The following is a 14,458-nucleotide window of genomic DNA, read 5'->3' as shown; positions in this document are numbered from 1 at the left end:
AACCTGATTATTAACAAATTTATATCTGATTCATGAATTCATCTGCACTTCAATTCCAAACATCTAGCACCTCCAAGGTACCCAAAGTCACTAAAATCAAGTGTGAATCCCTAAGCTCCACCCTGTCCCAAATCTGGCCACCCTGCAGCACTCCCAGCCTTAGTAAATAGCCCCATCAGCAGACCTGCCCAGTAAATCACTCACAGATCTACTTACTCCCTACCATCTGCACCTGGTCCAGCCTCCTTCAGTCTCACAGCTCCAGTGGCAAACTCTGCTAGCTTGGATCCCTGCACCCACTCTGCCTCCTATCCCTTCATCCTCACACCACAGCCAGGGAGACACTTCTCAAATGTAAATCTAATCACCTAATAGTCTGAATTTTCACTTAGCTGTCCTTCGGATTCAGCTAGATCGTATTATTTAGGCAAGTGTTGCTTCACCCTGACTTAGGACACTTTGTACCACCTTTCATGGCATGATTCCTTTTCTTCAGACCATTATTTGTTGGTAATTCTACATTTAATTTCTGTGACTGTTTAATTCTGACTCTCACAATACACCATGAGACCCTAGAAAGGAGGAACTGTGTCTACATTTGTTTGACACTGTATAAAAGCACTGAGCATAACACCTGACATGTAATAGGTGCTTGGTAAATTGGTTCAATTAACTAAAAATAAGACTAAAAGTTTTATTATCCCTCAAAGGAAATTATTTTATTGCTGCCTTTTAAAATTGTATCATTATTATTATGAAGAAATCCTAGTTTGCAAAAATTCTCTCACGTTTAGTGATAACTAAAGGAATGTATTCATGGGCCAAGTCTTCAACAAGAAATTAGCTAGAGGTAAAAAAAAAAAAAGTATGAAAAGGAAATTCTCCTAGGAACTTCTCAGCCCACTCCTACCTCTAAGACAGGGAGGTTCTAAAAATAACTAACCTCTTGCTGGAAGTTAGTGTTTTAGTCTTGACAACAAAGGAATTTAAATCTCAAAACTTCCTCTTATCAGGTACATGCTTGGCAATGTGTTAAGAAGAATAGAGTCTCTAAAGAAATTAAAATTAAACTTGTTTCAATTATGAGCTGTGAGCTCTCATTGTAGTTTAAACAACAAGCCATTTCCTCACGGAGCAGGGCTTTTTAATGTTTTTAAAACTCACTTCAATATCACCAAATAAATTCATTTTAACAATACTTATTATTTTAGTAATGCTTATTTGGGTCTTATCCAGACTCAAAAATATGTTCTTCACTCTCATCTAAAAACTGCAGACTGTGGCTGTCTTCAGCATAAATAAAAGCAGAGTGCTTCTCTGCACGTGATCAATAGCTAGGGCACAGAACACAGAACGCCCCTGTTAAAGCAGATGTGTACTCTGTGTTTTCCACCAAGAAGCAGGATGCTCCTACCATCACCTCACTGAACAGATTTTTTTTTTTATGACTTGATGCCAAAAACAAGTAAAATAACAATTCACACATAGGTAACAAAAGTAGAAAATGATGAACTTTTAAAATTAAACCATGTCCCTTACCTGAAAGTTGTGCCATGTATGCATTTCAAAAGCATGATTTATTACAACACATTTTTGCATCTGCTGGGCAGTAATATTATAAACATACAAGGCTTGTACAAAACTACATCAGTTTGTAAGTCAGTAGCTATCAATGCAGAGAATGATGAAAATGTGTTATATGCCCCAGTACTAGCTTTATTCAACACACAGAAATTACTGCTTGCCCATGATTCCAATACATTTTTAAAGCTTCCCCTTTCTCAACATGCTTTATACTGAGTACACTGGCCAGACTGTCCCCCAGAAAATCCTGGGTTCTTCCCAACAAGCAGTTTCCACCACAATCCTCTGTGGTGCCTGGCATCCAACATCCACTCTTCAAGCTCATACAAACTCTCAGAAAGAGTTTAAATTACTAGTCCATTCAACGCTTCCTCCACAAAGAGCAAGGAACAGAAGATACCTCCCAAGGTCATCACCAACACAGCATATACATGATATCATTCTTGATCAAAACAAAATTACACCCAAGTATGACAAAGGAAATGCTTGCTACCACATCGTAAGTCACCTTCGGCACCAAAGGTATGAAAAGGAAGACAGTGGCAGTGGACAGTGGAAAAGACTCTCTTTTTGCTGATCACACGCACAAAAGTGAGCTTCTCCCCAACTTTTATGTTTCTGGTCAGTCTGCCTGAACTCTGTATTAACAGAATTACAATCAGTCAGTCTCAGGTGTCTGGCATGCAGAGGGAAGTGAGTACAAAACATTTTTATTCTGTGATCTATTTGGAAATTCCAAATTTTACTGTAGGACATGGAGGAATGACAGGAATGACCTAGACCCATTTGAAAAGAACTGAGGGAAGGTTCACTAAAATAAAAAATCATAACTAAGACCAACCTAGAAAGAAATTCAGACAAGAAACAGCCTGGCACTTGGGAAAGCTCATACAGACAAACATAGTGCAGCTGTTCTAATAGGTGCTACAGATAACATGGAAACCATTTCAGTTTTTTATCATTTGGAAAACGTCAACTGAGAAAACTGAGAATCAGACACTAAGACTAAATAAAACCCCATGACAGCATGCACACTCTGATTCTCTGTTTCCTTTGACTGGAAAGCAGCAATGTAGAGAACAGACAAACAAAACAAGGCAAATTTATATGCTCAAAATAGATCTAGAATATTCTGTGTCTTAGAAAATCAAACCTACTCCAAGTACCCAAGACAACCCATGCTAATACCATTTTGAATAAACATGAATAAGTCCTGGTCACTGGAATTGTAGAAGTACTAAAAGAAAACTTCCTCCGTACTGTGCATTAAACTCTAATAATTAAAGGATAATGAGCAAACTTAGGTAGTAATTAGGAACCTTAATTTTCTTTTGCTATCCTTTAAATGATTGCCTCTTAATCCTAATATCGCTCTATAAAAAATAACTTCATAATTCCACAAATTCAGTGACTAGGTAGATAGTTAACACCTTTGGGGTCGCCTGAGTGGGTCAGCGGTTGAGCGTCTGCCTTCGTTTGCCTTCAGCGGCTCAGGGCATGATCCTGGAATTCATGATCAAGCCCCACATGGGGGCTCCCTGCAGGGAGCCTGATTCTCCTTCTGCCTGTGTTTCTGCCTTTCTTTCTCTCTGTGTCTCTCATGAATAAATAAAGAAAATATTTTTTTAAATAATAATTTTCACCTTTGAAAGAAATTTCCCCAATACAGAGACTGATGGCAGGACTATGAAACCATAGTTTCAAAGCTTTGACAGCCCCAAATACCACATGGAAGGTTTATAAAATACAGATGCCCAGGCCTAGCTAACAGAGACTCTATTTCCCTAGGCTAGGTTTCTGCATTTTAAACATGATCGGGGGATTTTCATTAAACAGGATACTCTTGAGAGAAATTTTATTATTTAAGAAAACTGTAATGCCTTTTTTAGCCTAAAAGCAAAACAGGTGTCAAAATCCTTACTCGGAGTAGCTGCCAAAAATAGCTGAAAACACTCCAGGGTGATTAAATCAGAGTCAAATTTCAAAGCTGTGGAAAGGAGCCATACAACTGACTACATGCAAACCTTCAGTCTGAATAAAGGCATCTGACAATATCATGAATGTCAGTACTAAGATTCTGGATTATTAATTATATTTTTTTATAGTTACAACTTAAAATGGGTCCTTTAAGAAGCTCATTCAAAAATTTAATCACATATATATTTAAATATTTAAATATTTATAAACATAAATACAAAAAGTAAATAATATCTCTGAGCAAATAAAACAATGATCTTTCAGTATATGGTACTTGTATTCTCTAGCATTTTTTTTTCTATTTGGAAATTGAATTTAATCTGCATGATGTAAAACTCTCTAAATACTTCATTTATTAATATTCAAAACATTATTATTCAGGGGCGTGTCAGTGGCACAGTTAGTTAAGTGTCTGACTCTCGATTTCAGCTCAGATTGTGATCTCAGGGTCCTAGGATCGAGCCCCAAGTGGGGCTCCACACTCAGCAGGGAGTCTGCTTGAGATTTTCTCTCTCCTCCTCTCTCTGCCCTGCCCCACCTCATTCTCTCTTCTCTTCTCTCAAATCTATAAAATGTAAAATAAAAGTTTAAGTATCCTCTGATTTTAACAGCAACTATTTTAGAAGATCATAATCTGTCGCTTCTTCCATTGTTGTGTGTAACCCAATAGTTATGCTGAAAGAAGAGTATTATTTCAGTTGCTGAGTAACAAATTACCCCAAAGACCTAAACAATAACATCAACCATGGGACATACCCTACAATGGCAGGTGCTATTGAATCAAATATCCCTGAATTGACACACTATCTGGTACCTGAAATTTTTCATTCTCCTTAAGAGTTCAAGAACACATAGAGGACAGCTGCCAATTCTGAACCAGGTGCTATGCTGTCAGGAAAGCAGAAGGAGAGAAGATGAGACAACTGTGTTCAGCCAGCAACCAGCTAAGTACAGGAACGGAGGGAAAATGAAGCAAAGGGGCAGTACAGGAGGGGGCGGGGGTGTGGGAGAGACAGAGAGAAGGGGAGGAGGAGGAAGGGGAGAAGGAAGGTGGGCACAGGGAGGAAGGGAGAGATAGGGAGGGAGAGAGAGCACTCCTCATGAAGAACCACAGTAAGTATGAGACAACGTTACCATCTTCCAACTCCATGATACCACCTCACTGGTTTAACCTATCCTGTGCCGTTACACACATGATGATACACCGTGTGTGCAGCTGGCAGCCCTTCGGTAACTTCATCACAACCAGAACACAAACAAGGGTATGGCCAAAGCCTGCTCAAGCCCCATCACCTCGTAATAATTTGGTGACTTCTACATGCAGAGCCAAATATCATGTCACAAAGTCTTAAAATCTTGAGCATCACACGTCCTCTCCTTCCCCTCCCTCATTCCCTCTAAGAGCACAGACGAAAGGGTGGACACAGATGAATGTGCCTGTGGGTGGCCACGTTCGTGATGCCAAAACCATAGACAACACTGAAGGTGGCACTGCAGTAAAAAAAGCCACTAAGAGCAACACCACGGAAAGTACAGCCCTCTGAAAGCAGAGCTCACACCAGAGGACACCTGGAGAGCACCTGCTCCAGAGTGGGCAGGCGGCAAACCAAACAGGCCAGCTGCAGGGATGGGCCAGGGCTTAGATCAGAACTCAGAGATTTTGCATCCCCACACATGGAAACAGACCTCAGTTGTCAAGAAAGATGGCAGGTTTGGTTAAAACAAAAATGTCAGGCAAACCTTTAAAAGAGATTTCCATTCAAAAAATTGCAACTTTAAAATTCTAAAACATAGTAAACTTAATAAAGCGCAGGTGTCAAGAAAAGCATTATACCCCAAAGTTCAGGGTAGTGAAGACTCACAATACTAGTTATAAAACAAACATACCAAAGTGGGTGGCCCAAATGTTCTTTAAAGCAAATTGTCTAATCAGAAAAGGAAGGACTCCCATGTACATGCGCCACCCCCTTCTCCCCCCCCTCCCCGCCAGCCCCCAGTCTTCACTAATGCATCCTGAACAGCTTCCCTGGACTTAAACTCACTCTGTCTTTATCATCTGCTACATCACAGAGGGTGTCATCAAGGTCTAGTATTCCTCCATCTCCATGTTCAAGTCGGTGCACCTGTATCCAGTAGTTTGGATCCTGTAGAGAAGAACAGAATACAGCAAGCTAGCATCATCAAAAGGAAATGCAACAACTTAACCTGTAATAATTTCCTGCCCATAAAAAGGAATTGACAACATTGACAATATTGCTAAAAATCCAGGTAGTTCTGTATCCCTACTGTTGAGTCAATTTTCCTTTTCTTTTATGAGGGACTCATGCACACTCTCTCCCCTTTGGCGTAGCTGCTGATATGCTGCTAGGACAGAAACTATAGAAACCAGCACAAGTCATTGCATAAGAAACAATGGTTTATTAAAGTACTCTGGGTTTCTCATTGTCCAATATGAAATATTAATCCTCTCAGTCCAATCCATACAGATATTCTAATAAGCAAGCAACATATGTTGCATGTCTGAAAAACTCATATCACAGCCTATCTGGGGGAAAAAAACACCAGTGGCGCAAAGTAAGCTCTACAAACAGGTCTAAGTATACGACACAAAGGAAGGTTGACAAAACCATGAGTGAACAAAAGCAAGCTCAGAATAATGTGTGTGCTTTGAGTATTTTTGTAAAGACAAATTTACATACAATTGTACATGTACATATAAAAATGTCCCCAAAAATACACACTGAAATATGCAGTGGTTATATCTGGAGAGTGGGACTGAGGAGAGAAAGAAGACAAAGGACTCCATTTTAAATTTTGTAAATTTCTTCAGAGGGGGGGTGTGTGCACACACACATATGTATACACACACATATACAAACACATATATGTATTCATACATACATATCCACACACACTATAATATAAAACCATGCTTTAAAATTATTTGAAGAGAACATACTCATTTTAAATTTTTATAATCATTCTCATTTGCACACTCAAGTAAAAATATACTAAGCTATATCTTTTACCATTAGCTACTGAATTATCCACAACACAGAATTACTATTAAAAAGTTCAATTCAAGTTAACACTCCACTTTTCTCATCTGAACAGCAACATCTGGTATGGCTCTTTCTTAAGGCAAAGATTGGCAGAGAAGAGGAAAGACAAGTGATTTTATTTATTTTTTTTTTTTTTAAGACAAGTGATTTTAGACTACAGATGCTTGAGCCCTACCCTACATCTCCCAACTCACACCTTGAGGCCAAAGAATCCAGAGCCATAAGAAGCCCTCTAAGAGAATCTCTAACACCTGAGAATCACCGAAACAGAACACTTAGTAAAAATGCTGAATCACCAATCTTGTCACTTTTTCACCAGCATAGAAAGCAGCTCAAATCCTAATTCTCAAAATTATTAAACATTACCATAAAAACTACTAATGCAAATAGCCTATAGTTACTCCACACCCTCATTTATCTAGACTTCTTTTAAAGGAGAGTCAGCGGGCACCTGAGTGGCTCAGTGGTTGAGCGTCTGCCTTTGGCTCAGGTCATGATCCTGGGATTGATTCCCACATCAGGCTTCCCACTGGGAGCCTGCTTCTCCCTCTGCCTAGGTCTCTGCCTCTCTCTGTGTGTCATCAATCAATCAATCAATCCTTAAAAAAATGAGTCAGTATTCAAATTGCCTGTTCATCCAGAACACAGACTATGGAAAACACACAACATACCACACACACACACTTCTTTCTTCAGTCTGAGTCCACATGATTCTTGGATTACAATGTTGTCTAGGGAGTCCTTAGGAAACCTGCTGCTATGAGTCCAACAGTGCTCCAGAATTTGTCATTTCTACATTTTTGAGCCATCAAAGAACAGAGTCCCCAAATAAACCATTCTCCTACTCTTCATTACCAAATGGCATTAACCCACCAAGAGAAATCAGAAATAATTAATATCCTGGAGGCAAATCCTAATCATCATTCCCTAGCCCCTTAGAACAGAGCCATCCTGCCCTCCACTTCCCCTCAAGAAATCTGTCGGATGGCCTAATCACCTAAAACATCAACTTTCATTTCTAAAACACTTTTAATACACAATAAAGCAGGCTGACCTCTCACTTCCCAATACTCCCCACTCTCTCCATATGAGATCATAACCTACAGCCTTTCTATCATATCTGGAGCTACTCCTTTGAAATAAATTCCCTCCTAACAATTTTCTCAACCCCTTGACTTCTCTTTCAGAACCTGCTGTGTTGGGATCCCTGGGTGGCGCAGCGGTTTGGCGCCTGCCTTTGGCCCAGGGCACGATCCTGGAGACCCGGAATCGAATCCCACGTCGGGCTCCCGGTACACGGAGCCCGCTTCTCCCTCTGCCTTCGTCTCTGCCTCTGTGTGTGTGTGTGTGTGTGTGTGTGTGTGTGTGTGTCTTATGAATAAATAAATAAAATCTTTAAAAAAAAAAAAAAAAAGAACCTGCTGTGTTCCAACCTTTCTCCACCAGTTAGTTCCCCTTTCACAGCCTGCATTAAGTCCTGCATAACTAGCCATCCTCTCCTCCACTACCGGCAAAAACACCTTACCATTCAGGCTAACCCCTCATCGATCACGACGCACCTCAGTCATCGTCTTCTCCAAGAGCTTTTCCTGACCAGAAAGCTCAGCTTAGAAGACAGGTTAGAAATCCATCTCCAGCCTGTTAATGTTTCTAAAAACCACAGTAGTCCGGAAAATAGTACTCAGATGTAAATGTTGAACCTTTAAAAGCTGTTGATATTGTATTTTTCACATACTAAAATAGTACAAAACCTTCTATTGACCCTACTTTACCCTCTAGTCACTTGACCAACTCTCTGATTCTCTTTATGGCAAAATGCTTTAAAGATTTGTTGTTTCAGATTCTTCTTCTCTCATAATCCTGTTCCAATGAAGTTTCCTCCCCACAACAATCCCAAAACCATCCATCAAGGTTACTGACAGTCTCCATGTTGCTTAATATAATGGTCCATTCCCAAGACCCATTGTCCATGGTCTATCAGCGGAATGTTATACCTCTTGTCACTCTCCTCCACTTCAAAAACTCTTTAAGTCTGGCTTATAATCTTTCAACTAGCTGATCAAAGTCTTGTCTAATTCTGAGATTCAGTTCTTGTCTCCTGCCTCCAGAAAGGTCCTGATTCAATGGTCAGCTATGTAAGTAGCCATGACAACACCATGTCAAAACATTTATCAGGCCAGCACTTATTAAATGCCACTCCATAATATGTGCTGAATAGTAACTATCTGGAGAGAAAAAACTGAGAAGGAAACCAGCACTAATCCAACAGAGCATACTACACTATAAAAAAAAAAAAAAAAAATCAGATCTAAGCAGGGCACATAAAATTGACCTCTTCCCACAAGGGTATAAAATCCAGGAAGGATATTTTTGCCAGTGAGAAATACAACTCCTTAGAACAGTAATCTCTTAGGAGATTTTAACTGACAGCTTCCATAAACACAATTCTCTATCAATAAACAGAGGATTTGCTGTGTTTTCAATGGAATAATGAAGAATCCATAAGGGAAAATTTTCTTAAAAAGAGTGTATTTGTTGATCCTATTTTGGTAGTTTACACTAAAATGTTTGAAATATTAATCGCAGAAGTCATTGTTGTCCCAGCTATAGAAACTTAAAAATGTAATTGAACAAAAAGTTGTGATAAGACACTTCTAAAAATACCAAGAAACACGAATCCTACTATAAGCATACATGTCATTAGGTTAAAAAACAAATATAACACTCAATTTAAAAAAGCAAGAATCTGTCTCACTTAGGATTAATGCATTTAAAATAACCAAAGATTTAAACACTAAGCAATAATTCTACATTATGACAACCAAAAATCAATTACACATGAGCAAGAAACAAGGAATGAAGTTTGTATCAAGTGAGTGAAGAGAGGGCTACCAAGAAGCAAACATCCCAAGGGTCCCCAAGAGCCAGCCACAAAGAAGAAATCTGGGGACAAAATCACAGGAAGAAACACTGCTCTCACTAAGAACAGGGGCTGGAACCTGGCTTAAGGCGGGAGGGGAAGGAGGTGGAGGGAACATTTATTTCTAAGACCAACTGAGAATAAAAGCACGGGTGTGTAATTTGATAAAATGCAAGCTGCAATGCTATGGCCCAGTCTATTCCAGTATACAGTAAGAGCAAACAGTAGAGGGAAAAACCTAATGAAAGATGGCTCCATAAGGAAAGCTCTCCAACTCTACAGACAGCATCATCACATTATGCAACAAAGCAATGAAATTCTGTGAGTTGGGGCCTGTGAAATACACACCCCCTGTCTATTTCACACCCATGCAAGTTTCAAGGAAAGTATCTGCAATTAGAAACAGTGGTACCCTACTCTTGCAATGACCATGCATGTAGCAATGGTCTACGTCCTGCCAAATTTTCAAATGAAAATATATATGTAAATATAAGCCTATAAAAGGATGACTGAATTCACATTAATTTGAAAATTAATTACTATTTGAAAACACTGGGTGAGAGCAAACAACACTCAATGCCCTCTGTGAGAAATTAAAATTTATCAGATAAGACTTAAACAAAAAGTCAAAAGAGGCTGACCATGCATCATAAGAAAAGCAGACATAAAAATGCTTTGAGTACAGAGGAAGGTAAGATTATTTTTGCTTGGAAAGATTCAGGAAGGGTTTATAATAAGCAGGCTGGAGGAAGGAAGAACACGGAGATCACTCTGAGCTGAAGGACAGGTATGAGCAGGCAGGAAGGAGTGGCAGGGTTTATTCATTAAACTATGAACACAAAACTCACCATATGACAAACACCCTGTCAGGGAGACCCACATGTACTCTGCCTCCTTCCTGAGAGCTCATTGAAACTGCAGTAGAGGCATATTTATCACGGTATATCCCCACAAAAACCAAGACAACAGAAAGAAACTGCTAGAGGCTGGGAAGCCAGACTAATGATATCACATGGAGCAAACCCAAGAAAGTGAACCCCAAGCTGACTGTGTGGGGAACCAGGCAACAATGTGACCTCTTCAGCTGCTCTGGAATGGGGGAAACCAAGTACCTCAGAAGACAGGAAATGAACATGGTAGGAAAAACAGCAGGATGGGCTGAAAGTTTCTTTAAGCAGCAAAGCCCAGGTTTCTGTCCTGACTCCACACAGTACCATGACCACCCCAGTAGCATCCTGGGGGGTATGACTGAGGATCAGAAGTGGGGAATTGAGGCAGAGCAACCACAAAGGTATTTAAAGATGGGGGAGAGATGAGTGAACATTTACACACTGAATGCTGAGAAATCCAGCTCTCTGCTTCCACAAGTTCCCAGAATACTGGCCACTGGGTATAGGCCACCTGGACAAGAGGCTGGAAGATCTCTTCCTGGGCATCTGACCACCTGAAGAGCAAAGGCCAGAGGAATTTAGACAGCCAGGTGGCCCTCCTGTGCAGCTCATGTTTTTGGGCCTTTGCCTGGACTCAATGGTCTGTTATATTTAGCCAATGAGCAAGGACTGGATCCTGAGGAAAGCCCCAAGGATGGATAAAATGCCGAAACAAATAGAAAACACACTTGAGCAGCCCGGGTGGCTCAGCAGTTTAGTGCTGCCTTCAGCCCAGGGCCTGATCCTGGAGACCCGGCATCAAGTCCCACATCAGGCTCCCTGCATGGAGCCTGCTTCTCCCTCTGCCTGTGTCTGTCTCTCTCTCTCTCTCTCTCTCTCTCTCTCTCTCTCTCGTCTCTCATAAAGAAATAAAATCTTAAAAAAAAAAAAAAGAAAGAAAAGAAAAACATGGCTGTATAAAAGAGAAGACAGTTGTAAAAAAATAATAATAATACAAATCCATCACTGATACACAGGAGAATTTCAGGTGATGGTACATCCTGATGGCAAAGGATGTTGAAAGGAGAGGGAAAGAGGAAAGGAAAAAAACAGAGAGGAAAGCCAAACAAAATGCTCTTAGAAGTTTAAAAAAAAAAAAGTTAAAAACACTTCAAGTGAAAAATTAGAAGAGTAGAAAGGAATTGAAGAAATCTCCCCAGAAAGTAAAGGAAAAAAAGATGAAGTATGTAATAAAATAGAAGACTAGTAAGTCAAGCTGCTGAATAACAGAAGTTCTAGAAAAAGAGAACAGGAAAAATAAAAACAAAAAAACATTTCAAGTTAGTTCCCCATAATGACAATAATTTCCATATTAAAAAGGCCAATAGAGAACCCAACATAAGGGCATATGCCAAGGCACATCAGAACCACAGAACGGAGAAGACAAGCAGAAGATAAACCAAACCAAAACTCCAGAAAGTAAAATACAGGTACTATAATGAATGGGTAAGGAATCAGAATGAGTTTGGCCTTCTCAAGAGCAACACTGTAATCCAGATGACAATGGAACACTGTCTTCAAAATTCCTAAGAGAAATGATCCCCAACCAAGAATACTATACCTCACCCAATCACCATCAATAAAGTGCAAAGGTAGAGGAAAAATATTTCTAGAAATGCTATTTCTCCAAAAATTACTGTCTCCACACCTTTCTTAGGGAAAACACTGGAAGATGTGTTCCCAGGAAATAAATCATGAATGAGGATGGCATAGCATACAAAAATAGGGAATGTCACACAGAGGAGAAGCCCCAGGATGATGTGGGGTTGATCCAGGATGTCAGCTGGGCACCAGGTTGGAAGCTGTCCAGTCCACATGGGCACAGGCCAGAAGCTCCAAATGAGATGTTTTTAAGATAAAGCTGAAAGAGTATCCCCTGTAATAAAACACCCCCACCAAGATGTTACTTTAACTACATGGTCAGCCTGGAGTAGAATTGGTTGTAAATTCACAGAAGACCAAACAAAGGAAAAAGGATTATTCATTCCAGGGAAAACACCACTTGTAAAGAAAATGTCACCAATGTATCTATCATACACAGTTCAGATCTGAGCAGCTTTTAATAATGAAAATAATGTGAACATCAAATATTTAGTCAAATTCATAATTTCTTTTGAGGGAAGGAATTCTAAAAAGTATGTGTGTGCATTCATGTGTGTGTGTGTGTGTGAGAGAGAGAGAGAAAGACAGAGAGACAGAGAGAAAGAGAAACCTGTCTCTCCAGACAGAAACAGAAACCCAAGGAGCGGCTGCAAGAAAATGGGGGAAAGCACATATGGAGCAGTGAAACTGGGTTAAATCTTCCATGCTAAGTCAAAACATGATGACAACAACAAAGCAATATAAGAAGTTTATACAGAAATGTGGAGGTAATATCGAAAGAATCAAGTGCAAGAGTTGGAAAAGGCCACCTCTCAGGGAGTAGACACCAGTCTTTTCCTAAAAATCCTAGCACTACTCTCTTACTATGTACATCCATAATATTAGGAAACAAAAAGACTAGAGAGAAACAGTTTGAAAAATTTCTGAAAATAACAGGCACAGCACACAGCCTGAAGTGTAGCATCCATCAATCCTATTAGCCAGAGGATAATGAGGTGGCCAAGACAAATGAAGTCAGCTAATGATTCAACAAAAAAACATTTCATTTTTGAAGTCAACAGAAGAGCACAATGAACTGAAATTGGATCACAGTCTAGATTCCCTTGGTATCTAATTTACTTAAACCCAAAATAAAATATTTTTTAAAACACACCCTATAGTCCTTTTTTAAAAATGAATCTTTGGTATTTCAAGATAGAAGTGATATATCTAGTTTTGAATTTACCTACTTTATTCAGCCCCATTTCAAAAATGCTTATCTTTTAGTATAAATTCAAATCATAGGACCCATTTTCAATTTTGTTGTAATAGTGTTGACATTAAACAGATTTTTCTGTTGCCTTCTTAATAACAACACAGATGGTCTGAGAACATAGCTGATGTTCAACAATAAAAGAGGAACCTCTATCACAATAAGGGGGTATCTAATATTTAATAGCAAGTGCACTCCTCTGCTTCTCACTTTTCCATCCCAAACCACACCCAACACACATCCCACCACCTCACCTCCACACATAACACAGGGCAAACCACAAACCCAATGCCTTCCTTGAAGAGTGACTGGCTTCATTTAATATGTCAATCAAAAAAGAAAGTAACAGCATGAAACCAAAGGCCTAAGTTGCTGAAAAGAGGTCACAATGAATAAACGCCACTGGGCAGGACTCCAGCCAGGTCTCCTGATTCATGTCCTAGCCTTTCTCAAACCCACATGGATTCTTTTCAAACAAGGGCATCAGAGTAGCTGTCTTCTGATTGTAGTCCCTCTTCCCAATCTCTTTATATTTTGTATAATGGAGAGGTACGTAACATATTTCTTTTAATAAAAAAGTTTTGACGGTTAAAGTTTGAAAAACCACTCACCTTAATATTATAGCACATGTTCTAATCTCATCCATAATTTAAAGCTCTGGTTCTCAGAGTAGAACATTTCAGCATTATCACTGGGACCTAGTCAGAAATGCTAATGCTCAGACTCCTCCTGGGCCAACTGAATCAAAGTCTCTCAAGGTGGGGCCCAGCAACCTGTATTTTAACTAGCCTTCCAGGTGATCCAAATGCACACCAAAGTCTGAGAACTCAAAATTTGTGATTTGGAACTGGGGCAGCGTGGGGGCTGAAATACTTTGAATTTCTACTACATATTATTACATATCATGTTTAGCTCATAAATTTATGGGTTTAATGATTTCACCCACACTTCTTAAATCAGCCAGATGTTACTCCACCTTAAAAATGATTACGAAGGGGCAGCCCCGGTGGCTCAGGGGTTTAGCGCCGCCTACAGCCCGGGGCGTGATCCTGGAGACCCTGGATAGAGTCCTGCATCAGGCTCCCTGCATGGAGCCTGCTTCTCCCTCTGCCTGTGTCTCTGCCTCTCTCTC

The 14,458-nt window shown here is 39.8% G+C and overlaps 1 protein-coding gene across 32 annotated transcripts in view; it reads right to left on the bottom strand.

The window, feature by feature from the left end:
• Positions 1-14,458, bottom strand: part of PARD3 (par-3 family cell polarity regulator) — a 651,639-nt gene that overhangs the window by 532,359 nt on the left and 104,822 nt on the right. For 31 of the 32 annotated variants that reach the window (XM_049099647.1, XM_025478491.3, XM_025478472.3 and 28 more), the window contains exon 2: positions 5,604-5,705. The exons of the other annotated variant lie outside the window; for it this stretch is intronic. Coding sequence is in view for 30 of the 31 variants with exons in the window: in XM_025478491.3 (XP_025334276.1) it covers positions 5,604-5,705 (102 nt within the window). In the remaining variant the exon portion in view is untranslated. The remainder of the gene's footprint in view (positions 1-5,603; positions 5,706-14,458) is intronic. 32 annotated transcript variants of the gene reach the window in all.

The sequence above is a fragment of the Canis lupus genome, chromosome 2, assembly GCF_003254725.2.
Source record: "Canis lupus dingo isolate Sandy chromosome 2, ASM325472v2, whole genome shotgun sequence".
In the NCBI taxonomy this organism is placed as follows: Eukaryota; Metazoa; Chordata; class Mammalia; order Carnivora; family Canidae; genus Canis; species Canis lupus.
The sequence above is the reverse complement of the archived record's forward strand: the minus strand, read 5'-3'. Positions and strand labels throughout refer to the sequence as shown.